Raw genomic sequence first — 27,783 nt, forward strand, 5'->3', positions numbered from 1 at the left:
AAGGTGATACTGCGTTATTTATTGATATCTAGGGTAAGCTTGGATTATAATAGGTACAGCGCTTGATCCTGTTATTCTGTGCACTTTAAGTGACAAAATATACCTACTTACTTGCACCTTACACTACGTTTTCATTAAGACGGATATGCGAAGAATTTGATGAGTAGATTAATTTAACGCATTATCATCCCACCGCTAAGCAAGGGGCTCCTCCCGGGTCAGGGAGGAGTTAAGCCAGAGTCCACGGCCAAGTGCAGGATAGGAACTTTGCATTCCTTTAAGAAATGTGTTAAAAACCCTCAGGCAAGTAAGGTTCCATCATGATGTTTTTCTCCATAGTCAAAATTATTTAAAATTCATGATAGGTATGACGAACCGAAAAGCTAAGTAAAATTAATTTAACCTTGGGAATGTTGGGCCAAGTACGTGACATTCCGAAATATGCTGAGTATGTCCGCATTACGAATGTATCAAAATTATTGTCATCAATCTTAGTATGAGGAAATAGCTGAATCAAATAGTGCAACCGAGTCTAGTATAACAAACATTAAAATCTGACCTATATTCCTGCGTAACAGTAGGTGAAACACATTATCCATCTTTATAACTATTGTCAGACAAGGTCAATAACATCAAAATAATCTTGAGGTAAGTAAGAAAAATAAAAAATCTAAATTAAATCATTTATTCATTTAGCTAAAATATTGATACTTATGATAGTCGTTACAATTACTGAATCTACCACTGCCTCGGAAAGGAAAATCCTTATGAAAAAGCTAGCAAGAAACTCACGGCCACTCTTTTTAATCGTCAAAAGATATTAACACTATAACAGACATATCAGGTTTTTATAAAATTAGACCCCCTGAGATAAAAACTAGCTGTTTGTAGTTAACGCGATATTGGTAGTTTCAGAAATAGGAAGGAGGATAGGAATCAAACCAGTGACCTCCAAGAAGTAGTAAGATAGCGGCGCTGCGAACATTTTTACCACTGCGCCACTGACGTCGTCAGGCATCGTCATATCATCTATACTAATATTATAAAGCTGAAGAGTTTGTTTGTTTGTTTGTTTGTTTGAACGCGCTAATCTCAGAAACTACTGGTCCTATTTGAAAAATTCTTTCAGTGTTAGATAGCCCATTTATCGAGGATGGTTATAGGCTATATATCATCACGCTACAACCAGTAGGAGCAGAGTACCAGTAAAAAATATTACAAAAACGTGGAAATTTTTTACCCGTTATCTTATGTGACGCAAGCGAAGTTGCGCGGGTCAGCTAGTAACTAATAAAGAGTTAAAGTATTAGATCAATTTACCAAATTGCAGACATTAATTATTTAGACTAGAAAAGTATATTGTCCATCTAGGCCATAATAAGCACGTGAAAAAGGTGTGGCAATTCATGATAATATTGTTCGTTGATGTTGCACTCCGTAGTGAATACCTACAGATTATCGTGATTGATTGACATAAATCTACATACCTAGGTACTTAATGTTTTCAAGTATCTACCAAAGCATTTGTTTACTACCTACATATATTTACGTCTTTTGTCTACAAGACCTTCATAATACATGACTTATGACGTGATAACCAATATCTGATCTATTTTATCTACAAGAGATAGAACATCACGGAATCGTTATCAATTTACAAGATAGATAATTTATCTGGAATAAGTGAGAAGAACGTGCTTAAACGAAATGTACAAGATTTCTAAACATGATTAAGTTTCTCATCGCTTATCTCTACTTTTTATTCAATTAGTATAAAACGAGTATGGACAATAAAATGATCATTCATTACTCTGGCAAAGTTAAGACTCAGTAGTTAAGACAACTAATAATGAACGCCGCCAGCAGCGTCGTCCTCATTTCTCTTACTGTTTCTTGTGTGTGGGGCCACCCTGCCTACTGGGGTACTCCTAATCTTGCTCCTGTGCATGGATTGTACGTGAAACCTTCAAGTGATGGTTCAACGGGAGACCTGTTCGTCGCAGCTTCAGAAGATTCCGGTGTGAAGACACAGTGGGTAGTTGATCAGCCGATCAACTTCCTACAAGTTGCTGCCACTCAACCGCATGCAGCAGCGTTACCTCTACCTTATCCAGGATTTCCTGTGCCGCACGAAGAAAGTACAATCCAAAAACGCACTGTCTTGCCTAGCCCTGCCGCAAACCCTCCAATTCAGTACGCTTACGCGCTACCTGTACCGACGAGAGACAATGGTCCTGTAGCATCTTATCCATATGCTTATCCAGTACCAGCCACTCCAGCCGAAACCACAACGCCTAAATGTGATCCGTCATCTACTGCTGCGCAATATCCTTTCCAATTTCCTTTCCAGTTTTTCTACCCACAAATGATGTCTGCCTACACTAACGCCATGAGTATTTTAAAGGATGCTGGACTTAGTGAAGATACAGCAAGCTCAGTTATGGCACAGGCTGCACCAATGTGGCCTTCTTCGGCTTATTCTTATCCAATGTACGTGATGGTAGATCCAAACATGTGGGCTCAAAGTCAGGGTTCAACAACTACTACCACAACCACGACATCGCCAAGTACTCAAGAAGAAGAAACTACTGACAGTTGATGTGAAACATTGTTTAAATTAATTACTATTTATTTTTTTATACCAATAAATCTGTAAAAAATCATTGTTTTACTGCATAAATGACTTACCGAACAATCTCATAAAAGTTTAAGGATAATTGATATTATTTTTATGATACAAAGTATATCAAAAGCCTTTGACTCAAACGCTTATAAGTAAATATTTACATCGAGCTGGTAACTCCTACCATCATAAATGTCAAAGTCACATTGACAAAAAGCAACACGCTTGCTTGGACCATTCAATACTGCGAATATGATCTGAAACACAAATTATTATTTGAATAAACGTGTTATAAATCTAAACAGGGCTTTTTAGCAAAAATAAAGTTATATCCTTAAGACAAAATGGTTTCCAAAAAGAAGAAGAAGGTATGTGCACATATTTCATTACATCGTCATTTCAACACGTGTTTATATTATTGAAATAACCAACAAAATTTTCCTTTCTTACAGTATTCATCCGGAGAGGGAGCACAGTTTATGACTAGAAAAGCTGCTCTGAAGAAACTACAGCTGTCTTTGAAAGATTTCAGACGTATTTGCATTTTGAAAGGTATATATCCCAGGGAGCCCCGCAACCGTAAGAGGGCCCAGAAAGGAGCAGGCGGTATCAAAACATTATATCACACTAAGGACATCAAGTTTTTACTTCACGAACCTATAATATGGAAGCTCAGAGAATTGAAAGTAAGTATTTGTTGCCGACAGAACTAAGATTTTAAACGTCGTGTTTGAAAAATGCGTAATTTTTTCGCTACTTAGTAGACCTTGCTTACTCAAATGTTAATTGTTCTAGGTTTACCAACAAAAGATCCGTCGCGCGCGTGCTATGCGAGAATACAGACAGATGAAGAAGTTCTTACGTGATTACCCCGAGATAAACATAGACCACATTGTGAAGGAGAGATACCCTACATTTGTAGATGCATTGCGTGACTTGGATGACTGTCTCACATTATGCTTCCTCTTCAGTACTTTCCCTTCACTAAAAAAAGTACCCAGAGACCAGTCTATGCTTTGTAGGAGACTGACAGTTGAATTTATGCATGCTGTCATTGCTGCTAAAGCACTCCGGAAAGTATTTGTGTCTGTCAAAGGTTATTATTACCAGGTTGAACTGGAAGGACAGACTATTACTTGGATTGTACCACATCATTTCTCATTCCAGGTAAATACTTAATTTCATAATTATAATTCCAACTTCAACAATCAGCTATTCTCAGTAACTAATTATTAACTATTGCATTTTTAATTTTCAGCCACAAAACAAGGATGAAGTAGACTTCAAAATTATGTCCACATTTGTTGAATTTTACACAATGATGCTTGGATTTGTTAATTTCAAGCTTTATCACTCATTGAACTTGGTATATCCGCCTAAACTGACTGCAGCCTTCTCAGCTGATGCTGAAAAAGACCTGATTGATGAGCAGGCATATGTATCAGAGAGGATTGCAGCCATGAACATGTCTTTAGCCAGAGTGGCTGGTGCCAATGATGCTGAGGAGTTGCCAGAAATGGATATCTTCAACACAGAAGATGAAGACCCTCAAAAATTAGAAGAAGCCAAGCAAGAAGCAGAAAAGGTTAAAAAACTCAAGACAATGTTCAAAGGATTGAAGTTCTTCATCAACAGAGAAGTGCCCAGAGAACCGCTGGTGTTCATTATTCGCTGCTTTGGTGGTGAAGTGTCTTGGGACAAGGACCACTTTGTAGGAGCCACATTTGATGAAACAGATGAGAGTATTGCATATCAAATAGTTGACAGGCCATCAATGGACAAACAATACATTTCCCGCTACTATATCCAACCTCAGTGGGTGTTTGACAGTGTCAATGCAAGGACACTGCTGCCTATCAACAAGTATTTGATGGGAGCAGTTTTGCCTCCTCACCTGTCACCATTTGTTGACAAAACTAAAGATCAAGTTTACATTCCCCCTGAAGAGAAGGAACTCAATAATCCTGATTTCAAGCCTCTAGGTAATCGTCAACTTTTTAATAATAAATATATATAAATAAATTTAACCCATTAATGTCCCACTGCTGGGCAAGGGTCTCCTCCCGTAATGAGGGAGGGATTAGGCCTTGAGTCCACTTTTTAATAGAGATATATTATTATTTACTTTCGGGAGTACAACCTAACGCAGCAGTAAGACAGTCATAGGTTAAAAAAATTGTACTTGTCATGATATGTGTCAGGTTTTTCATGATATTAATTGTTTTCAGATGATGATCAATCTGGCAGTGACATAGAGGAAGCCAGTGATGAAGACAAGGAGGATGAAGAGGAACCAGACTCAGAGGACGGTGACACTGAAGAAGCTTTAGCTAAACAATACCAACAAGAAGTTGAGGAAGACTCCGACTCTGAGGAGGAAGATGGTGATGTAGACCCTGAGAAAAAGAAAATAGCTAAGGAAAAGGTATGTCTTCAGAAATAATTGTCACAATTAATGTTATTTACAGTACCTCTAATGTTTGTTGTTCTAAAAATTCCATAGACCCCTGAATATCATCCAGATTTTAGAGCCTAGGATAACTTCTTTAAAATATTTTTTTATCTTTACAGAAAAAGGCCATGGCTGTCACTGCCGGAGTACCACACAAGGAGCATCCTTATCAAAAGGAAATAGAAGACAAACAGGCCTTTAGGCTGAGAGAGAAACTTGTGCGTAAGAAGCACAGGAATCTTTACAAGAGCATGAAGGCTGGCCAGGAACAGCGCAAGAAGGAAATATGGCTGCTCAGAAAGAAGAGACGTCTTCACGACGAAAAAGTTAAGGAAGAGAAGAAAACAGAAAAACGCAAGCAAAGGAAACAAGCACTAGAAGCATCAGCTTGAACTCAAATTATAAATAAACAGTTCACATAAAATATTTGCTTTTTATTTTCGTATTGTGCTAATTTATTTATAGTATAATATTTACATCACATTATAAAAAAATGAGGACATTTTCTTTATATAACAATTAAACAAGGAAATACAATATAATAAAAGTCATAGAAGCAACAAAATTACTTTGGTACTAGTAGATATGGCTTATAACATATGTTTGATATAAATTGAGTACCAAGAAAGAATTGAGTACCACAAATATTTAGGAATAAAACAATGTAGATAAATTGTTTCTAAGTAAAATGCTAACTTGAGCAGATCAACATGTCTATTTCGTTGTGGATCGACCACAGAGTATAAATAATAATTTATTATCCTAATCAGAATCGCTATCGTCGCCTTCTGCATCGCTATCTTCCAGCTCTGGCATTGGAAAGCGCAGGATCGCCGCAATACCAGTCAGCTGGTCTAATTCTGTGGAACAAAGAATATGCAATGTACACGCATACGTACGCTCATTTAAAGTACTCTATATATTTGCATTTATGTACAAAACCATTTAGAAATTACTTACGTTCCCCAGACACGTGCATACTAGAAAAGATCCTCACTTCACCGCCATTTTCTCGTACTGAGTCTACCAGAGCTACATACTCTTTTCGTATCTGTATATCTTGACACCTGAGAAAGAAATATAAAAATACTAGCTGACCCGCGCAACTTCGCTTGCGTCACGTAAGAGAATCATAATTTTCCCCGTTTTTGTAACATTTTTCACTGGTACTCTGCTCCTATTGGTCGTAGCGTGATGATACATAGCCTATAGCCTTCCTCGATAAATGGGCTATCTAAGACTGAAAGAATTTTTCAAATCGGACCAGTAGTTTCTGAGATTAGCGCGTTCAAACAAACAAACAAACAAACAAACAAACAAACTCTTCAGCTTTATAATATTAGTATAGATTGAGAGTGTTTACAAAAGCAGTATTATACTTAGAAACATAACATTTGTAACTTTGTAAGAGATTGTTTCCTACATTGATCTTTCTATAAATATGCCTATATTGAGATGTTAAGTGCTTAACTAATACTACTAATAATTAAAGAAATAGAATAAAATGTAGGAATTTAAGTCACCTAAATAACTTGTCAGAAATCATGAGTGTCTCAATGGCTAGTGCTTCATTGGCGCGCTCAACATGTTTCTTTCCATAAAAAGCCTTTGCTGGCTCAAGTTGCAACATTGTGTAGAAGCTCTCTAACAGCTTCACCTCACTTGCGGCTTTCGTGTCGGATATCTTCGCCATCACAGCTGGCTCCTGAAGCACCTCTGAAAGTAGAAAAAATAACCATTAGTCACAAAAAATACTAGAAGTAGATTACTCTAGGTAACAAAGTAATTAATTGTGAAGTTGTTTTGTAGAATTTAAACATACTTATTATTACTCATGCACCTGATAAGATAGATAATTAACTGGTGTAATAGATAATTTTAACATATTCTTCTGTAATAACTGAAATGCACATCACAGCGACACTTGTTAATTCATTTAATTAGTTACATATCAGCTTGTTAAAGAAATGGTTATGGTGCCTAGCAGCCAACCAAAAATGTTTTGTATTCCATATTGTGGACAAAGTATTGGCAACCACTAAAAGACTCGACACCACATTCTGATCATAATAATAGCAATCATAGAGGCTTACCTTTTAATGAATGTTTAAATCCTGATGAAGCTTTGACCAGCAAGAATTTGCTTTTATTATCAATAAGTACTTTGTTATCAGTTTTAATAGCCTGCTGGGTCATGTAGTCAAAGAACTGGTCTTTAACAAACCCAGGGGATGCAATGATCACACATTTGACAATGCTGAAATCAATGTGCCGTAAGATACCTTGCATTACTGCTTCATAGAACTTTGCAAGACCCTGAAATTTGATAAAAATATGATTAGTTAATGTTATACCAATGTTTATTCTAATTAAGGTATGAAAGAAACTGTGGAAGTAAAACATTTTTAAGTAGTAATGTTTTATTATTGCTTGATCAACTACTTTTCAAACATTTATAATGTTACTTTCTGTCTTTTACAAGTATCTAGCTAGTTTATGTGTTTCTAGTGAAACTAATATGATTCGCACAAGAATACAGTAAGAAGTATAGTTTTAAATTATTAGACACATACCTTTTCATGTTGCTGCACAAATCCTTTTCGCTTTCTAGGTATTGTGATATCAATTTTGGACCTCACTAATGTCATAGACGGTGTAATCAGGCAAACATGTGCAAGACCTTCTTGCATCACAACTGCAGCTACATCGGCAGAGGCAGCTGGATCACAAGCCATGTCTACCCGTTCCAAAGCTACAGAGTCCCATAATGGCTTCTGCATTGTAAACTTTCTGTTTAGCTCTAAATCTAGGGTGTGATATGCCCCCATCTGAAAAGATATTAAAATTGCTGGAGAAATGTGCAACATTCATTTTTTTCTCTATTCATTTTGAAGTTTGGAAATACAGTTCTATAATCTTAAGTGCATTCTTTCTTATTTGAAGGTTCATTTTGAAAGTTATGTAAGATTTTTATTCGGTTTATTACTTACAGTGAAAGTAAATTTTAAATGTATTGGAACTAAATCTAGTTTCTCTACTTACTAACAATACAATGTATATTTAATAATTATGTCAGAAACTTTACCTTCACATACTGATTTTCCACAATATTTCGACCTTTTAACCGGAGTACACATGCTTGTGTATCAAAATCAATATTTTCTACAGTGATAGTGAGAGTGGTCCTCACTCTGCTACTGGTAGAGGAGCCTGTGGATGACTCTGTTTGTACTTTGCGCACTGTGGACGCCGTCACCGCGTCACCCTGCGCGATGAGGTTGTATGCATGCCACATATCCTCTGACTCTTCAGGGATAAGGGCAATGCTCCTGGAAAAGGTTTGTTTGTATAAAAAATATTTTTTATCTTCATATTTACTGTATATTAAAGGCTGTTACTTAAAAGTTATGGATAATCCAGGCATGGGAAAACTTTGTATTAGCCGATAACATGAAAGTGCAACATCTAAAATATAAAAGTAGACGAGTCAACTTACCCGCAGCCATCTTTCTCAATATTTTTGTACACAAGCTTCATCTTGTATTTAATGCTGTTAATTATTATTGCATTATTTATTCACACACATTATGAAAATTATAAAATTAATCCAGCATCTGCTCGATGACGAAGATCAAGACCAAGCAATTTGCATTGACTTTGACTTTTGCCGTCAATTGAACTCAATTGTCAAACCCAGCGGTCGCTAACTGTCAAAGCAGTAATCAAGTGATTTTTTTTAACGATATCGTATTTACATGGTATTAACCTATTTGTAAATAATCAAAATGAAACCTACATAAAATAGTTGAATAGCCTGAAAGTATTATACTTTGTGTAGCAATTAAAAAACTGTAAATTTCCTTCACGGCACACTGACTTATATCCCAAATAAAAGTCAAATTAGCTTTGAGACTGTCCAAGCTATAATCTTTTTACAAACATCTAGATGTAAAGTAATGAAAAAAAACGATTTTTAAATAACATGGATAAGATCTAAATTAATAAAAATCTGAGTTCATGTGAACATAACTAAACGTATCTTGTTATGTGGAAGAAGTGGCACCCAAGTGTAGACGAATAAAACGTAACTTTGAAGTTTTGAACGCAAAGCAAAGGGAGGACGGATGAGTTTTATGATTGCATTGCTGTAATTGTTTTTATATTGATACTTGGCAGTTTCTTTAATTTTTAAACCTTATGTGCAGTGTATTAACTAAAACTTTTGTGTTATATTTTTTGAAAATATGATATTGGTCCGTTAGATATAATTAGATAATGTGTGTGTAGTGGCAGTGATAACGTCAACGGTCAAGCTCAGCTGGTCCCGTCGAGCGGTAAAAATCTCGCGAGTTTTTCTTTGCCTTACAGGTAGCACTTTTCGTGCTCCATTTCTTCAAGGTATGCCGTTATATTTTTTTTTTAGATAACACGCTTGCTTCGTTACTCTCTGTAACATGATCAAGTATTCTAACACGTAGACCCTATTGTTATATTTTGAAATAATGTTATTATTATTTATATGCACGTGTTGATTTTAATCGCGTTGCATATTTTTAAAAATACGGACGTTACGTCGCATAATTTTTGTTTATCATTATTTACTACACACTGGCCGTGATCCAGATTACGTGTCGTCTTATTGCGCGGGAACTCGCGATATTTTTAGTATATTAGTCGCACGATGATTTAAGATGCGTCGTGGCCGGTTGTTTCTATAGAGAAATTCGTTTTCAGAAATAAAATGTAGCTAGATTCTAAAAAGTGTCAGTTTTAAGTGATATAAAAGTGAAAAAAAATGAGTGAGACTCAAGAAACCCTGTCGCCGGATTCGGCCACCACACCACCTGCACCTCCGTCATCCACGTCTTCAGACAATGCATCACTTGCCAGCACCACTGCAGCCTCCACTGTTACCAAGCCAGACTCCACAAGACCATCATCACTACCAAAACCATCTGGCTTAAAGCCACCCTCCAAGATTGGTCGGCTCTGCTCAAACTCTGCACCGAAACCTGCTGTGCCAATCTCTCCTAGAACTGGTGAGTATCTTAATCTTTTACAAATCCCTATCCTTGGCAAAGCTTAGTATTGTAGTTAACGTTATAAAAATGTTTATAACTAGGCACTGTAGGGTAAATCCTGGAAGCCTACAGAATATTATATTTTGATTACAAACTGCAATTGACAATTTTATACAGTAGATGTCTCTACAAACATCAGTTTTCCGCCTCTTCGCTGAATTTCTATTTTCTATATTTGCAATCACTGCGTTTCGCACATCATATAAAGGCAGAGTTTTACAGTAATGAGTTGTCAAACTGTCAACTACAATTTGGCTCCATACATTGGTCTGCCAATCCTATTACATCTAATGAGGTTTAAAGACACACAAGGCCACTGGGGAATGGCTAATTTATTGCCAATGTTCTTACATCCTGTTTTAAAGTTACGAATTACGAATTTTGCATGTTTCGTAATGATATGTAATCTTAGCTCATTAATTATAAAGCCTTTGGTGGAATAAGTAATATGAACTGGCCAAAGATAAACTGTGTTAGTATAAATATTTAGTTTGTTATAATTTATAATCTTCTTGAAGTGGTTGCATTTTGCATTGTTCACTTCATGTTGCAATGAGCCTGTGGCCCAGTTACTGCAGACTGCAGACTCATGTACGTGTATCACGATATTACGACGCAGCGTCCATTCTGCGCGTGTGTAGATTATATCGAGCTATTTAACTTAATATTGCATTACCAACTCACTAAAGATGTTCACTTACATCATAGGTCATATTTTATCCATTTTGCCACTTATTCAGTCGACGCGGCACCGACTTTTAAAGTCTCCGGATACGCAATGCAACTGCAGAGTGCTGCCGTCAGGATTCCCTACATATTAACATTTTTATGTTGAGTTCAATTTAGTTTTCCTTCTACGTTCAATTACCGTCTTCGTCAAATAAGTTGGTCAGTCATTCATAAGCAAGTACAAAAAATAAACGACGTGCGTAAACGACTGATGTAATACACGATAAGATAAAATCTCTATCCTTTGGCTTCGCGTATTTTATAATATTTAGCTTATTTATTATCTGAATTTACAAAAAAAAGGATAAAACAGTGTGTATACTTAGATAAGGAAAGCCGGCGACTTCGTTTTCTTGAATAATAAGTGTTGCGTTAGGTCATCGTTTCTTATTATATCGATGAGATGCATAAGCGTGACCTCAGCTCACCAATATCACCGGTGATCAAGAATGCTCATCAAAATTGCCCGACCTTGAATAAAATATAACCAGTTTTCTAAATGCTTGTTATCGAATATATAAACAAGTTACGTTTATTACTGATTTTAAATATAATCGAATCGTCATAAATCAGCTGTATATTAATAGTCACCTTTCCGTATCATTAATAAAAATAAGTTAAAATGCCAAGCAATCGGATTGAAAGTGAAAATGTTTTAGTTTTATTGTTTAGTATCTTTTCGTGTTATAATATACCTAGGTGAGTTTCACCAGTGGTGTGTCCGATGGTCGATTTGCGCCGCCTCGTGACTGAGCACCACCAATCATCGTTGTCCGATTCGTAGCAGCAATCATCGTTTTCACTTCAGAGCATGAGTAAGCTTTTAAAAATTCACATATTTTGATATTACGGTATTGATACTCTTTTTATCTTAATGTTAGGTAATCTCTCCTGTAAGACTCTCTGCAGTAGAGCTTATTAAACGATAGTTAACATACAAACGTAATTACAGAAAAAATATTGACGTCAAATTATTTTACATTCAATTGGTATTTACCCAGATTGATGACGCGTCAAATACTTGAATTACTAATGATGAAATTCAAGTTAATGGCGAAACGTGAAATAAGCATTGATTGCACATTAGTAGGTACAAAAATACAAATTGGAACGTTTGCGCAAACGTCGCGGTATTAAATGCTCAGCGTGAATTCCTTTTAAATAGCCAGTCATGAATGCAATTAACTGGTAAACACAGTTAATAAGTAAATACTAAGAATAGAATCAAGTAAACAAAACAAACTTCAAATGGGGCATGCACTTTTTTGTACAGTGCTTGTAAAGACATAAGCTGATATTATATAAAAAAGTATGAATGGTCGATACTGAAGAGAGTTCGAAAAGGCCATTTAATAGAAGTAAAGGATAAAAGATAATGGGACAGTGAGTTAAGGAACTACTGTTTGCTAACACATAACAACAAAGAGGCGGTTAATTAGTTCAAAGTCAAGTAAAAGTATAAAATATTATATTCTTCTTTCTTATCAGATATCACAGCTCAACATTAACCGTGACATACTTTACACACGCAGTCGTCTCACCGTTAGTTATGTGTCAGTTCCACGCACAAAAAACATCATGATCCAGTTTTAAAAGTATACGTCCAGTGTTTATTGTTTTTACGACGCCATACCAGCTAGAGATTGGCAAAAAATCATTCCTGTTATAGCATTAAAACTGTACCGGTTCTCAATACGACCTTCGTGTTTTGCCTATTTAGTTTACACCTTTATGAACCGTTACTTTTATTACTGCTAGAAAAAATCAATTGTGTGATTGTTTTGCATTGCCTGGTTAGTATTAAGTAATCTCATTGTCTCATTGTTCTCTGCCTTAATTACTGACTGGTAAAATTATTACCCGATGAGACGATTAATCCTCGATTTTCATCAGGTTGTATTAATAAATGAAATAAAATAATTCTTAAATTGGCAATAAACGTTAAATACTCAAAAAACAATAATTAAGTGTCGGCAATTTCCTTTTTACTACGATACGTGTCAAGGATGGCTATTAATTTCATCGGTTGGCTACGAATAAACGTTATAGCATCGTCGCCGAGAATAGCATTTTCATGTTTTGTTCGTTTGACTCTTACAATTCGTCAGTCTCCATTGTCCGTGTAGTTCGTTCACTTTCTCCGCGGGCGTGCGTGACGTGCGCCTGCGCAGCCGACGTTGTTCATCGGATGCTTTGTTATACACAAATCTAATAAACCATTCAACTCCAAGAGTAGAATGCACTTCGTAGGAATGAATAATTTATTTATTTATTTATTTATATAATATGGAAGGCTTACAGCTAGATGTAACATAATATAAGTATACATTTAGTATGGCAAACTGTCAGCCATTTACAAGCCCACACTTATAGAGATATCATATATATTACATTGTGAACATTCTCATTACTAATGGCCTAATTACGCGTCAACCAGAGAATAAAGATTTAAAATATTTGATATAGCTATTACAGAGTAATCATGCATTTATTGCTACATTTCTAAAGAAGTCTAGGCTAAGGCACCTCCTTACTGTGGCTACACTCGTGGTGTACGGATCAATGTCGTGTTGCTTGCAGTGACGGTTGTAACTTCTACACGCTCGCAATAGGTACGAATTCTGTCGATAATTGGTTGAGGCTAAGGGAACATGCAAAGGCGGATTGAACCTGGTTCTGGAAGGAACGTTAAAGTGCAGTTTGGAAAGGAGCTCTGGACAATCGATGTCGTTGTTGATGATTTTAGTTAAGAAAATGCTATCAGAGATCTCTCAGCGAGTTACTAATGGCAACAGATGGAACTTTCGGCATAAATGTAGATAATTTTCTGACTGGTATGGTACTCTTTGATGGAAGCACAAGTACTTAATGAACTTCTTCTGTATATTTTCAATTCTATTGATATATGTATTGTAACATGGGTTCCAGATTTGAGATGCGTACTCAAGGTGGCTCCTTACGTAGGTACAATATAAAATTTTCAAAGTTTTGGCTTCGGTGAAACACTTAGAGAGGCGCATTATGAACCCCAGCGATTTCGATGCTTTGGCAATTATTGCGTTAATGTGAGATTCAAAAATCAATTTAGCGTCATGATGGACACCTAAGTCACGGATACAACTATTTCTAGGAAGTAGCTCATCACCCAAAGTGTATTCGGTTGCTATAACAGATTTTTTGCGTGAGTATGTAACCACCGAGCATTTCGCGGGGTTAAGGTCGAGTTCACGCAGACGACAGTATTCCTCTAGACGTTTAAGGTCAGCCTGAAGCGCAATTTTATCTTCCGTCGATGATATGACAGATGAAATCTTCATATCATCGGCGAAACATAGTAAATTTGAAAACTTGAGACACGATTCAATGTCGTTTACATAAATAGTGAACAGCAAGGGCCCCAACAAGGAACCTTGAGGGCATCCACTTGGAACGGGTACCCATCCCGAAATATAGTTGTTAAGGACTACAGCTTGCGACCGATTTTCCAGGTAAGAGGCAAACCATCTAAGTAAGTCACCACGTATACCCAGACTGCATAACCTCGAAAGCAGGGTGTCGTGCGGAATTCGGTCAAATGCCTTGCTGTAGTCTGTGTAAACTACGTCAACCTGATTACCCCTATCCATAGCATCTGTGATAAAGTCATTTAAAATGACAAGGTTAGTAACGGTGGACCTTCCTGTTAAAAAACCATGTTGGTAAGGACTAAACGAGTTTTTAAGAGCCGAGTAAATCTGTGTGTGTATTATTTTTTCAAATATCTTAGCTATAATACATAGCTTAGATATCGGTCTATAATTCGTTATATCCGTTTTTTCACCTTTTTTATGGATAGGGGTAATATAGGCTGACTTCCATAGCCTAGGCATACAACAGGTTAGTAGAGATTTATTAAAGAGATAGGTAATAGGTGTGGCCAGAGACGTTGCGCAGTGAACAAGTAATTTTGGTGATAAGTTGTCTGGGCCAGCTGCCTTGGTCACATCAAGTGTGGTAAGTAACTTTTTTACATCATCGGATTTGACGGATATACCAGAGATGTCAGAGAACTCAGTGGCTTCTGTAGAAGATGGAGAATAGTTTTGAGAAGATATATTATTAAAAGTAGGATGGAGAAAATTGGAAACGAAATAAGAGGAGAAAGCTTCGCAGATTGACTCCCCCGAAGACAAAGTTTCATCATTATATTTCAACGTGCTGGGGAAGGCTCTAGTGTTATTACGTTGTTTAATAAACGTCCAGAAATATTTAGGATTTTTTGTTATGGACGCTTCTGTGAGTTGTAAGTAACTTTTGTAAGAGATAATGCAGAGATTAATCTAAAATAATCTGTTACACGCTGAAGCGGTCACGATGATTGAAAAGGATGTAATTTCGCATTTGTATTCTAAGAACGTTATAATCCAACTGGGCTGACTTAAATATACATAAGTACTTAGTAATCCCGCTTCCACGCTAATCTGTGAGTAAAAGGAACGCGTAGAAAGCATCACTGACTTATCGTCTGCAGATCTACAAAGCGAAAGGGTTGCTCTGGCATTAGTTAGGCAGTCTGAGAGAGGATACTACATTATGCATCTGTCAAGGATCCGTAGTGCCCTTTATTTAGCTTTAGCTACGGTCATTTATATTGTAAGAGTACTTCCATCTTGAGAGCGAACTCTAGCTCGCTCTTGATTCCATATTAATATACACATATGTATTTACTGTTATAATTAAGACGTAGTCAACAGATAATAGTGTTACTTGACTAAAAAATAACGAAATTTTCTAGGTATATCTCTGAATGATGACCCTAAGATATTGCTACAAACCGCAGATAGATTAATGATTGCAATATAATTTTACGAGTGGATTTCCTGCGGAAACTATTGGCCATAATAACAGATTTTACCCTTAGAAATAGTATGGCTAGAGAGGCTTCGTATAAGATCAAATAAATCCCGTGAAGGTTGTAATATCAAATTCGCTTAACCTTAAAGGTCTCCTTTCTATAGTCTGTCCTGTTACTTCTGTGACCTTATATGTCACCCGCAGCCACGGGTCGTTACTTTGATAAACGATTTCAATAGCCAATTTGTTATTTTAATTACCTATTTGAGACTTGAATTGTTATCAGGAATTAAAGGCAAGGAGCGTTTAATTGCGATCAAGCTTCGTTTATTTGCTTGACTGATCAGGGAGTTGACAGACTCAACGCTGTTTATTATTCTGCGCGAGTTGCTATAGTTAACCGGGGTTAACGGTTTAGCTAGAGTACCAGCAGACCAACGGATAGCTCACTGCAATCACCTAAGGACTATTATATTGCTATATAAATGTCGTAAACACGTTTGTTCTACGCTATGGCGTCAAGACGTTGATCCTAAGTAATCCACTTTGTATTAGATACGATGTTACATTCTCTTGTGTATAGAAGCAATATTTCTCAAACTCAATTTCTAATATAAAAACAAACTGTTCACTAATATTAAGAAATGATGAAACGAAACGAAAATGGTTTTCGCATAATATGTATGTATTCGTTTGAATGCTTTCGGTGGCTATTATTGTAAAAGGTCTTGAGTCCGTACGGCCATCTCCGTTTCCGAGGCTGTTGAGAAAACGCCCACTTTATGTCGAAGACGTATTCTGAGATTTCTAAGACGTTAAAGAAAATGTAGGTACTCTACGCAAAAACTTGTATCAGGATGGTATGTCATTTTATTCCCTTGTGTAAATTCCAAGTTAGCGTAGCTGTTTACCACATTATATTACGATGTTTGACGTGTGCTTATCACTTACTTTAACGTCGCAGATACATAATATAGAAAACAGTGTTATGTATTACAGTTAAGACTTAAGACAATCGATCTAATCTTGACAGAATTTGAAAATAAACTAGTTGGTAGGAAGTATTTGTCTCTGAGATAACATTTCGGGAGAAGTTAATGTATTAAAACTACTATTGCTGGGTTGTTTGTTAGTAAGCCTTTCTAAACCCATCTATTGTTCAAGGTGTCGCATCAATCAATTGCCATGACTGACAGTTCAGTGCCAAGCCCTCCATTTACGTTACGAGGAGAGTGCGTGATGAAAATATATTTTTTACTCGTAAAACTTTGTCCTTTTACGATTTCCCATTTGGGTAGCAATCACGAGTTATTTATTATGCAAATATGATAGTTTAGCAAGTAACATTAGGCTTGTACGTCGCCAAAACTGAAGCATAAATCACGCAATGGTTTCTTTTTTCTTTTTTTTCTTTTTTTAAAAAGACAACTCCCGCACTAAGAATTGCTCTTGTGTCGCGGGGACTTTTACAAACATTCAAACAACGGACACAAAGCACAACCAGACCCGAAATAATTATTTGTGGATCGCACAAATAATTGTCCCGTGTGGGAATCGAACCCACGACCTCCCGTTGCAGTGGTATCGGCGTGGCGACCTAAACCACTGCGCCACAGAGGCAGTTTCTTTTTATTATTGTGTTTACACCATGCCGCGTTTACATAATAAGTGAGCGTACTGTTTTAGACGCACACTTTCTGATCTACTGATAAAACCTGGCTTTAATAAAACGTTAATATAAGCCGCCGAAATAATTAAACCTTTGCCAATATAGTCATTAATGTTTTAACCGCGGTCATTTAATACTTGTAACGTTTAATATCATCTACACGGATGTCGTAATCAAGATTCATAAAGCATGCCGCTTTGATCGCAACCGACCGATATACTCCATCATGTTTGTTCTGTGTTACTCTATTTATATTTACATTCCACACTATCTAGCACGCACAGCCAATCAAATTTCAAGATCGTTAAAACGCATATAATTATATTATCAACTGCAGGTCGATGGTTGCATTGCGTGTTAGCAATCACTACAATATTGAATCCGCAAGTAGTCTGCCTTGAGCGTGAATGTTATAGGAATGAAACACTTTAGTCTGACATTTCCTTTAAATGTCAACTATCATTTTGCTACTAATGTGCTGGTATGTCCAAACAAATAGACACAATCGTCAAAGGCCATTTGTACATCGGTTCAATAAATGGACAAGGGTCTGTCCCAGTGGACTAAATGCTATAACCGGGACATTTAACGGGCATATGTCTGCTCTTGGAGTGGAGTTCCTTAAGCTGTTTGTAACATCCTCAAGGGACGTGCTAACATATTGACAAACACCTAGCATTGTTATGATAGTTGTATTTGATTACAGTTAGCAGTCAAATTGTTCTTCATTGTCTACAGACTGTTGTTCTCTAATGAGCAAATACAACACTGGGTCACGTGTTTCGCCTTTGTGAATGCCGTGACGTAGGGTTTAAAGATCACAGTTATTCACTTTGCGAGTTATTCATAGCTCTCTAAGTAAAACATTATCCCCTTACTTCAATGGACCATCGTAATACGGCAATACTTTCGTCTCAAGATGACACATTACGTTTGTCATTGGGGAATTTGACTTGCCTAACAATTACACTGCGTCAACAATAACAATTGATTATTGATACTTAGGTTTATTCATAAAACCTTTATAATAAACAATTCTCAGTCATTGTTTTGATAACATTTGACTTTTTCATGTCTTCCAAAAGATGTCGAGCAGTGAATATCTTTGAAAATGCATTGCGACGAATAAATCAATTGATGACATTTTTCTCGAGAAGATAGCAGTGGGTAAATTCCCGAACGTATAAAATTGTTTATTTTCGCTATCATAATATTTATGTTATAACCGCATATTATCATTTAATTATTAATATACAATAAATAATTATGTGAATTAATGCAACAATAATTAGAAGCGGATTTTATCCGACCACAATGGAGATTAGAACAGATTTCGTGCTAAATATAATATAACAATGATCTTGTGGCAGTGACACAATTGTACTGTTTATTGCCTAATGTTAAATGCGAACAAACGAATATTTATATGTATTGCACAATGATACACTACCGGGAAGTACTGCGACGATACGTTTCTCACTCACAGAGTATTGAAACATTACCATCAAAATTGTCACCTTGAGTTTAGCACTTGTAATTTACATCACCGTAACAAATTAGTATCTTTCAAATATTAACTTTGCAAACACGAGACCTTTCAGTTGCCACTGTAAGGCAATGTTTTTAATTTCTGGTCTAATATGTTATTATTTTATACTATGTAGAAAATTGTGACATTAGTTGATCTTAGCAATTCAAGGCCGCGTTTGCATTATTCATGTCCGCCAATGATATCATACTCAATCCTACATAATATTGTACATAGGATACACTAGCTCAAATTCGTCAAGAGTACGTAAGAGACTGGAATGTTTCTAGACAGCGACTATTATAATAGCAGTTTAGTAATCGATAAACGGTCGTGTGATCGTGTCTCAATAGCCGACTGTTATGCTTCATTACTTTTAGTTTCAAAAAGTACATGCATTTTTTACGTAAGTTTCGCTACAAGTGTACAGTAATCGTATCGTCTATCCGTTATTTAACTGATGTAAGTTAATTCTATGTACATGTTAGCAACATCCTGGTGTGTCGCGAGCGGCTGTTGCCCGCAGGTGATTCGATATTCCTGTAACTCGAGTATGTTGAAATCATTACTGGAAAGTGTTCCGGTCTGCCGGCCGTAGAGCCACGACGCGCCGGCGCGCAGGTGTGGAAAATCGTCACAACAATAACTACGTGTATATTCAGATCGTACGCATCTATATGCGCATAATTTTCTTATTCATGTCGTCTATGGCTTCGAGATATTTCAGAAGAACGTGAACAAATAGGTTGAATTGTAAAGTATCCTGTTAGACGTCAACGCTTTGGAAATATTGATTTATGCTGAACTGATGAATAGAATGAATAGATAATAAAGGAAACTGCGATAAAGATAGATATTTTCATGTTACAGCGTTTAAACTTAAATATAGTAAGGTCATCAGTAAATATTTTTCAAACTTGAAAATTTATTATCTTTCTGCTATTCCAGAAGAAAGAACAAAATAAAGAACTTCAGTATGTAAAATTTTATTCACCGCTTTAAGATCTCATGATTTCGATCAAAGAGTCATTTAGTTTTGGTCCAGAGTGGATCGTCCAGAACCACCACTCTAAAATATTAGATCACTTTCTGTTCTTATAAACTGTAAATGTAATGTTAGAATAACAACATTTATTGGGTATGAGATCAAGAAACAATCATAATAACAGTCCAAAAAATATTTCTTTCAAACCGCAAGAGGAAACAAAATCTATTAAACTAGTCCCAAAAATTAAGGGATATAAAAAAAGAATCCAAATTTTTGGGTGATTTTCAACAAGCTGTAACTCCGAGGAAAATGGTCGTACAGAAAAAATAAAAAAAACAAATTGTAGCTTCAAGTGTCTAATTTTTAGATATGACCATGAAAATTTTTTGTCACGGCCAGGTCTGGAGAAATCCAACGAAAACTACCAAAAAAAAATTTTTCAAAATTTTTTCCCTCCTAAAAAAAAGTCCACGGGCTTCAAAAATTTTTTTTTGATTCTTTCGTTCTAAATTTCTTTTAGAAAATTTAATCCTCTTTAATTTGCAGTATTCAAAAAGCCTGTACGACGATTTGCCACGGAGTTATCGTCAATCAAAGCAAAAAAGTTATTTTTGACTTTGATATTCAATAACTCCGGAAATAATGATCGTACAGGAAATCAAAGGAGGGTTTTGAAAATTGCACAATATTCTCTATAAGAAAATGTAAACATCTTCTAAGAAAAAAAATTTTTTTGAATTGAAACCTCGGACTGAAAAAAAGACAAAAATTCGCGAAATTAAGGATATTTGGATAACTTGGTATAACTTTGGATAAAATCGATGAACGAAGAATATAATCGGTAATTTTTCAACCTCAAAGTGTCCCCTAATATCCCTCAAAAATTCAAAGCGCTGCGATTTTTTTTTCATTGTGCCCCGAAGCTTCAAATTCTTTGTTGTTGCAAAAATCACCATTGTGAGCAATTTTGTGATTTTTATTCATTTTTTTAATAAACATTTTTTTTTCTCTCTAAAATCTTTATTTTTTCGATTAAAAATCAAATCGCGTGCCTATGCTCACTCCACGACATCGTCGAGCCCGATTGGCTTATGCGCATGACCATCACGATTGGGGTCGTAGACAGTGGACCAGTGTCTTATGGACTGACGAATCTCGATTTTGACTTCATGGCAGCGATAGACGATCTCTCGTTTTGCGATTTGCTTTTTAATCGAAAAAATAAAGATTTTAGAGAGAAAAAAAAATGTTCATTAAAAAAATGAATAAAAATCACAAAATTGCTCACAAAGGTGATTTTTGCAACAACAAAGAATTTGAAGCTTCGGGGCACAATGAAAAAAAAATCGCAGCGCTTTGAATTTTTGAGGGATATTAGGGGACACTTTGAGGTTGAAAAATTACCGATTATATTCTTCGTTCATCGATTTTATCCAAAGTTATACCAAGTTATCCAAATATCCTTAATTTCGCGAATTTTTGTCTTTTTTTCAGTCCGAGGTTTCAATTCAAAAAAAATTTTTTTCTTAAAAGATGTTTACATTTTCTTATAGAGAATATTGTGCAGTTTTCAAAACCCTCCTTTGATTTCCTGTACGATCATTATTTCCGGAGTTATTGAATATCAAAGTCAAAAATAACTTTTTTGCTTTGATTGACGATAACTCCGTGGCAAATCGTCGTACAGGCTTTTTGAATACGGCAAATTAAAGAGGATTAAATTTTCTAAAAGAAATTTAGAACGAAAGAATCAAAAAAAAATTTTTGAAGCCCGTGGACCTTTTTTTAGGAGGGAAAAAATTTTGAAAAATTTTTTTTTGGTAGTTTTCGTTGGATTTCTCCAGACCTGGCCGTGACAAAAAATTTTCATGGTCATATCTAAAAATTAGACACTTGAAGCTACAATTTGTTTTTTTTATTTTTTCTGTACGACCATTTTCCTCGGAGTTACAGCTTGTTGAAAATCACCCAAAAATTTGGATTCTTTTTTTATATCCCTTAATTTTTGGGACTAGTGGGCAAAGGGCAAACATTTTGCTGCTATTATTGTTAGGAAGAACTGATAAAATCTCTTTGCATCTACCAAGGGTAGGCTCTTAGTCGTTTCGCTCAACCCTACAGGAAAACGAAAGCCTCAAGTTATAGCAATATCCGTGTAATCTAATTGGTGTACTGGGAAATACGCACATATTTAAGTACCTATTTAACTGGCGCCGCTCACTTCTACATAATCGAATTAATTTGCTAATAAGGAAAATGTTTTTAAACACATTTTAAAACAAGAGTATTGCTGTCGTGGTATTTTTTATACAAGGTCTTTTGACGTGGAACAGGATATCAGTAGAGGTTATACTCCAATATTCGACGCGCTAAATTCGGAGCACAGTCCCACGGTAACACGATCTCTTCATTTTTGTTTAGCGTCCGTGTTATTGCCAAAGTTTCGATAAGCCATACGAATATTATTATGAGATTGCTAATATTCGTTTTCATTGTTATGTACCTACTTGGTGACAAGCGTGTTTACATATCTTTGGAAGATTTCCCACAAAATTTTATTCTTAGTTTATAGAACCTACCAACCTACAACTATTTTAGTCTGTGGAGGAACGAGGTGATCATGTTCCTCCAGCACAAAGGGAGGATCCTCCGAGCAGGCGAGGTGATCGTGCCTGGTGGGCCTAGGCTGCCCGACTCTTGTCGTCGGGAACTTGTATATATAGTCAGTTGCAGTGCAAACTTCGATAGCGCGATCTAGGATTTGTGACGTCAGTTACACTGCGCGTGGTGGTTGGTTGCGCGCTGGTACCAGTTGATGTCGCTGTATGTAGCGAGCCGCTACATCACTCCCCCTCAGACCGTAGGTCGATCTTCTCTTCATGTCAGGCAGTCTCTCCAGTGCCATGCATTGATGAGTTCCAGTGAGTCGGAACTCGAATTCCGCTAGTCCCAGTGAGTCGGAACTGTATGCCGCTAGTTCCAGTGAGTCGGAACTGTATGCCGCAAGTCCCAGTGAGTCGGAACTGTATGCCGCTAACTCCAGTGCGTCGGAGAGGTGCGGTGTGCGGTGTGCGGTGAAGTGTCCCCAGTGAGTCGGGGCGAGCTGCTTGTTGTCTGCGGTGAGTCGAGACGAAGCGTTGCGGTGCCCTGGGTGCGTCAGAGTAGCGTGACGATGATGCCCAGGTTGGATGCCGCTGAGGCCGCAGGGTATGCCAGTCATGTGCGTGAGCGACATGTTCGTGGAGTGCCCTGGTGTGGCCGAAGATGCTGGCTGGAGTTGTACGACTGCTGCTGTAGGAGTGAGGAGTGATGAGGGTGCGAAGGTTTGCTGCTGCTGGTCTGCTCTTCGTGAAGGCTGCTTCCAATCACGTCGGGGTCACCACTGTGGAGGAACGAGGTGATCATGTTCCTCCAGCACAAAGGGAGGATCCTCCGAGCAGGCGAGGTGATCGTGCCTGGTGGGCCTAGGCTGCCCGACTCTTGTCGTCGGGAACTTGTATATATAGTCAGTTGCAGTGCAAACTTCGATAGCGCGATCTAGGATTTGTGACGTCAGTTACACTGCGCGTGGTGGTTGGTTGCGCGCTGGTACCAGTTGATGTCGCTGTATGTAGCGAGCCGCTACAAGTCATTGTATAACATTTGTGTAATTATCAACCATGAAGAAAATTCTCAGCCACTTAATAACCATATCTGAAAGTTTATTACTTTATTATGCAACAGCTAACACTTTTCCAGTCTTGCTAAACAACGTCACATTTGAGTGTTATTTAATGTTAGTTTTAAAGTAACGGTAATACATCAAGTAACTTCTTGTCTATATGTATCGTATCTGTACTCTATATACTTTCCTTTTGTGAAGCACTTTCTCAATGTTGCCCAATTCTTTCTCTCTTTACTCGTTGTTCTCTCCTTCACGTCAAATTAAAACCTTTTGGATGTTAAAGTTCTGAGTAATTTCCTTAAAGATTTCATTTATTTCTTTGTATTTTTTGACTTGCTTTTCCTCGTGCCGATTAAATCGATTTCCACGCAATGTTTTTGTGCAGTGGCATTTTTCAACGTCCTATAAATTAGACCTCACATGGCATGGAACACGAGCGGTACGTGCTTTCCGTTGTAAACTCGGTCCACAAGCCCGCGCTCTGTTTGGATTCCAATCTATCGGTCAAAGCCCGCTGTTTAAAGTCAATACTTCATAACATATTGTTTACCATTGCCATTGCTTACCACATACCTACAACTCTTGTACATAATACTTCGGTGCTGCGTTAATTATGTTGCACTAAGCGCAACGAATTGTACATTTTGTATTATGCGGTTCGCTCGTCATTAACCGGTTTTTATCGTTTTTTTGTCGCGATGAAGTTTATTCATTATCACGTTTCTTGTAGCGAATTAGTTCGTTGAACGTCTCGAAACAGTGTGGAAGGTTATTAAAGATATTTTACGCCCAAGAATGGCGTACAGAGACGTAAAACTTATTTCTTAATACATACTCACACAATGTTGAATCACACATAAATATGGCCATTAACAATAACTTCGAGTATGTGTACTTAATATCTGTAATCAAATGACTCGTAAAAAGAAACGTGAACGATAAAATTTTCACGAGACTTGGAAGTGTGTCGAGTGATGTTCGTCCTTACAAGCTCGCGAAAGATAATTTCAACAGCTTCTGCGTGCCTCGAGGGGCGAATAGCTCGGCTCAGCAGAGGCTGACTCAGCATTCACTCAGGGAACCGTGCCCTCAGGATGTGACATATTATTTTTCTTCTGTTATATTATATTTTACCCGCTCACAATTAAAGGATTTTTTTATTACTAGATGTAATAAAAGTTGTGGTAAAGCTTAGTTGTTGACATGTCTTTACAGTTTTTATAGTGAGTCAGACTTTTTGTTGGTGGAATTTATAAAAAATATATGAGTATTATTTTTATAACTATCGCATACCTATAACTTACAGCCGATAAAAACTTCGTACAGGTTATTGCGTTTTAAATAAACATTCTCCTTAACACTTCTGACCCGGAAAAGTTTCAAAATTGATTTGTCTGTCACTGTGCGAATATAATATTAATTTAATACACAATAATATATGTCTTTGTGGGAATAAAAATACATACTACAAATTGAGACCGATTTCTTTTTTAGGCTTGGTTGTAATAACACAACTAACAACAATGTAGAGGAATTGGACGGTACTCATTATTGGTATTCACTATCTGTTCATGGTGAAAGGAAGCTTAAACTTTATTGTCTGCTGTTGCATAAGCTCGCTGACCGCTCTAATACATGGCTACTCGTTCCCTCTGCCTCGTCCAAGCTCGCTTTCTGACAGCAAATTAGTTTATTGTTAGGTCACTTGCAGTGAAAGGTACCGGGGCTGTGTTTACTGAATTGTCACAATCAATTGTCTGTAGTGACAAGTGTCTCACGACCACAAAAGCGTCTGAAATGTGTTTTCCATCAGGATGCGGTGACGTGAGTGAATCACTCAACCTCGGGCACTTTCTTTGACCTGTTAGAAATCGTGGCTGGTTCAACCTTCATGTGTCTCACCGTCACGGTGGACGTCTAATGTCATTCCTTACCCTTTGAAACTCATAGCCATCAGAGTTATTTATTAGGAGATAATTAAACAACGCGCTCAAAGTGAAATGTCGTGTTGTATTGTACAGAACTGTCATTGTTCCTCTAGGTACTTAAATGATGAGTAACAAATTCGTAGTATGTGTTATCTTAACTTTGCGATAAGTGTATGTTTATTTATTCTATCGCTGTTTATAGAAAATACAAATATTTGTACTGTTTCCTCTATTTTATATTAGATATTTTATTCCCTAGTTTTGATAAAGTAAAGTTAAGATTTTCTTGCCAAAATGTTGTAAATTTTATTGTGTTCATAAAAAACAGAAAGGCCCAATGTTGTTATTAATGAATTATGAATAACCTTATAACCAATTAATATTATAATACGTAAGAGTGTAGTTTCCACTCGCAATGACTCTTAATTTGATTCATTGATTGACCCTCGGAAAATCCTAAATCTCTACACTAAGTATTTTAATAACTCCTGGTATTTGACTTACATTCCATGAAATATAACGAACGTTTCTCTGAGAGAGCCTTAAGTTAAATCAATACACACCCTCATGTTTTCCTTCATCGTAGAGTTCAACAGACTCATGGAAGGAGAGGTTAATCCGGAATAATCTGGATTAATTGTTCATCAGAGTAATTGAATATTCTCTTCGTTATGCCTCAGTAATTATATTGCACTTGCTGAGAAGACCTCGTTCAATCAGCAAAGGAAATTGTTTACTATGATGCTGCTGGGAGAGCCCGCTTTAAGACGCTCTACCGTGAAAAAATACGACACTCAATGTAGTTCTCTAACTAAAATGGCTATGTAAGTCGTTATAAATAATAACTATTACTTAATCAATTTCTAGAGACATATTTTATTCGTAGAGTCGTAGATACCGCTTGAACCAAAAATTAACGGCTTCAATTTAACTACTACGCTATAACCATAAGTCTTCTGAATTGATTTAATAATTTTAGTGTCAAAATGTTCTATCAAAGTGAAATTAGTGTCAAAGTAAGTAACATACTCTTTTTTTCTAAGAATACCCTTGAGTAAAAAAGGTTGCTGGTGGAACTAAATGACTTCTGCGCGGTCTCCTAGGTGTAAACAATAAAGATTTAAAAATAACAACTGTGCAAACATTACACAAACGAATAGCGAAGCAAATGTTGTTGTATCAAAGTACGCAGACCTCGGCCGTCATAATACTATTGTACATATTTTTATTATTTTCCCCGCAGTTTCTTTATCTTGATAGCCTTTGTAGTAGATTTGGTGTACTTGAGTAGCCCACAATTACACAAAATAGCAGAAATAAAGCAGTATATTTAGGGTTGAAGCGGGCCGCCCCGCGCCAGGGGTGTCGGGCGTGTACCGGGAAAACAAAAACAAAGTAACGTAGAGGTTGGTATGAGCGCGAGGGCGGCGGCGCGACGTAGCCGGGCGCCGGCCGCCAGTGCACACTCGGCGATCGCCTCTGTCGCGCGTTTCCACACGTCAACCGCGCATCTGCATCGCGCAGGATACACGAATTCAAAAATCTCAATCGCTTCGTCTTCACACCGCCGAGAAGTATTGAAGAATTTTCACACATTTAATTTAAACCTGGAAATTTAAAAATGCCGGTCGAAACGAAAATAAGCTTTTCTGGTAAGTCTAGATTTTTCAGTAACGCATCTAAATATTTTTGTTATTCATTTAAAGATGAGGCAAAAGTTCACATAAACTTACATAATAATCCCATAAAACCAAAACTTAATATTGAGTGATGAATATGAATAAAATTAGCATTGCTACTTTTATTAAAAATACAATTGATGAATATTTAGCGATAATAAATTTAATATTAAATGATGTCATTGGCTCTATAACTTCCCTATACACACGCGTTGTTTTTTTGCTAACATGTTTTCCTCTGATAACTGAATTTATAATTTCAACTTTGCGAATATTTCATGCAAATGAATGTCGTGTGCACGACTTGTATGCAATTTCAAATTATTATCTATTCCTAGTTATTGAGTGGAATCGTGAACCGTTAAATTGTGCTAATGGGCAGGTGCTAACTGTTTAGATATTATAACACTGTCTAATAGGAATAATATATCTACTAGTAGTTAGTTGCATACACAGAGCAGCGTCTAAGTCAGTGAGTACTCAAAGAGATGAAATAAACCGTGCATAAATATTTATCATTTAAAACTCTCTCAAATCGTCTCCAAAATAAACAGTTTCGCAGAAGGCTTTAAAAAAATCTGCCAGCAGCTCCTAAAAGAATCCGGGGTA

At 36.7% G+C, this 27,783-nt stretch overlaps 3 protein-coding genes across 13 annotated transcripts in view; 2 read left to right on the plus strand and 1 right to left on the minus strand.

Moving 5' to 3' along the window:
* The first annotated feature begins 2,822 nt into the window (after positions 1-2,822).
* On the plus strand, positions 2,823-5,501 carry LOC142972489 (pescadillo homolog). Its single transcript, XM_076113670.1, has 6 exons — positions 2,823-2,991; positions 3,076-3,309; positions 3,419-3,790; positions 3,882-4,605; positions 4,852-5,048; positions 5,195-5,501. The coding sequence occupies exons 1-6, from the start codon at positions 2,968-2,970 to the stop codon at positions 5,465-5,467; spliced, it is 1,824 nt and encodes a 607-aa protein (XP_075969785.1). The 5' UTR covers positions 2,823-2,967; the 3' UTR covers positions 5,468-5,501.
* Positions 5,502-5,578: 77 nt separating this feature from the next.
* Positions 5,579-8,761, minus strand: pelo (pelota mRNA surveillance and ribosome rescue factor). The gene is made up of 7 exons (XM_076113671.1): positions 8,572-8,761; positions 8,161-8,404; positions 7,649-7,903; positions 7,169-7,391; positions 6,599-6,791; positions 6,036-6,142; positions 5,579-5,935 (listed from the first exon to the last, which is right to left on the minus strand). The coding sequence occupies exons 1-7, from the start codon at positions 8,610-8,612 to the stop codon at positions 5,838-5,840; spliced, it is 1,161 nt and encodes a 386-aa protein (XP_075969786.1). The 5' UTR covers positions 8,613-8,761; the 3' UTR covers positions 5,579-5,837.
* A 370-nt stretch (positions 8,762-9,131) lies between these two features.
* Positions 9,132-27,783, plus strand: part of CLIP-190 (Cytoplasmic linker protein 190) — a 53,981-nt gene continuing 35,329 nt past the window's right edge. For 5 of the 11 annotated variants that reach the window (XM_076113672.1, XM_076113678.1, XM_076113677.1 and 2 more), the window contains exons 1-2: positions 9,171-9,473; positions 9,810-10,114. In XM_076113672.1, the coding sequence (XP_075969787.1) occupies positions 9,871-10,114 (244 nt within the window). In that variant the 5' untranslated portion in view covers positions 9,171-9,473; positions 9,810-9,870. Of the gene's footprint in view, positions 9,474-9,766; positions 10,115-26,920; positions 27,148-27,783 lie in introns of those variants that run through there. The other 6 variants (XM_076113680.1, XM_076113681.1, XM_076113675.1 and 3 more) reach the window with 5 other exon arrangements.

The sequence above is a fragment of the Anticarsia gemmatalis genome, chromosome 4 (genome assembly GCF_050436995.1).
Source record: "Anticarsia gemmatalis isolate Benzon Research Colony breed Stoneville strain chromosome 4, ilAntGemm2 primary, whole genome shotgun sequence".
In the NCBI taxonomy this organism is placed as follows: Eukaryota; Metazoa; Arthropoda; class Insecta; order Lepidoptera; family Erebidae; genus Anticarsia; species Anticarsia gemmatalis.

Coding starts and splice junctions, on each gene's coding strand:
- pelo (XM_076113671.1), bottom strand. CDS start 8,612: ATGAAGCTTGTGTACAAAAATATTGAGAAAGATGGCTGCGG. Junction 8,405..8,571: donor ATTGAGAAAGATGGCTGCGG/GTAAGTTGACTC, acceptor AACCTTTTCCAG/GAGCATTGCCCTTATCCCTG. Junction 6,792..7,168: donor ATTTAAACATTCATTAAAAG/GTAAGCCTCTAT, acceptor TTCTACTTTCAG/AGGTGCTTCAGGAGCCAGCT.
- LOC142972489 (XM_076113670.1), top strand. CDS start 2,968: ATGGTTTCCAAAAAGAAGAAGAAG. Junction 2,992..3,075: donor TTTCCAAAAAGAAGAAGAAG/GTATGTGCACAT, acceptor CCTTTCTTACAG/TATTCATCCGGAGAGGGAGC. Junction 3,791..3,881: donor CACATCATTTCTCATTCCAG/GTAAATACTTAA, acceptor TTTAATTTTCAG/CCACAAAACAAGGATGAAGT.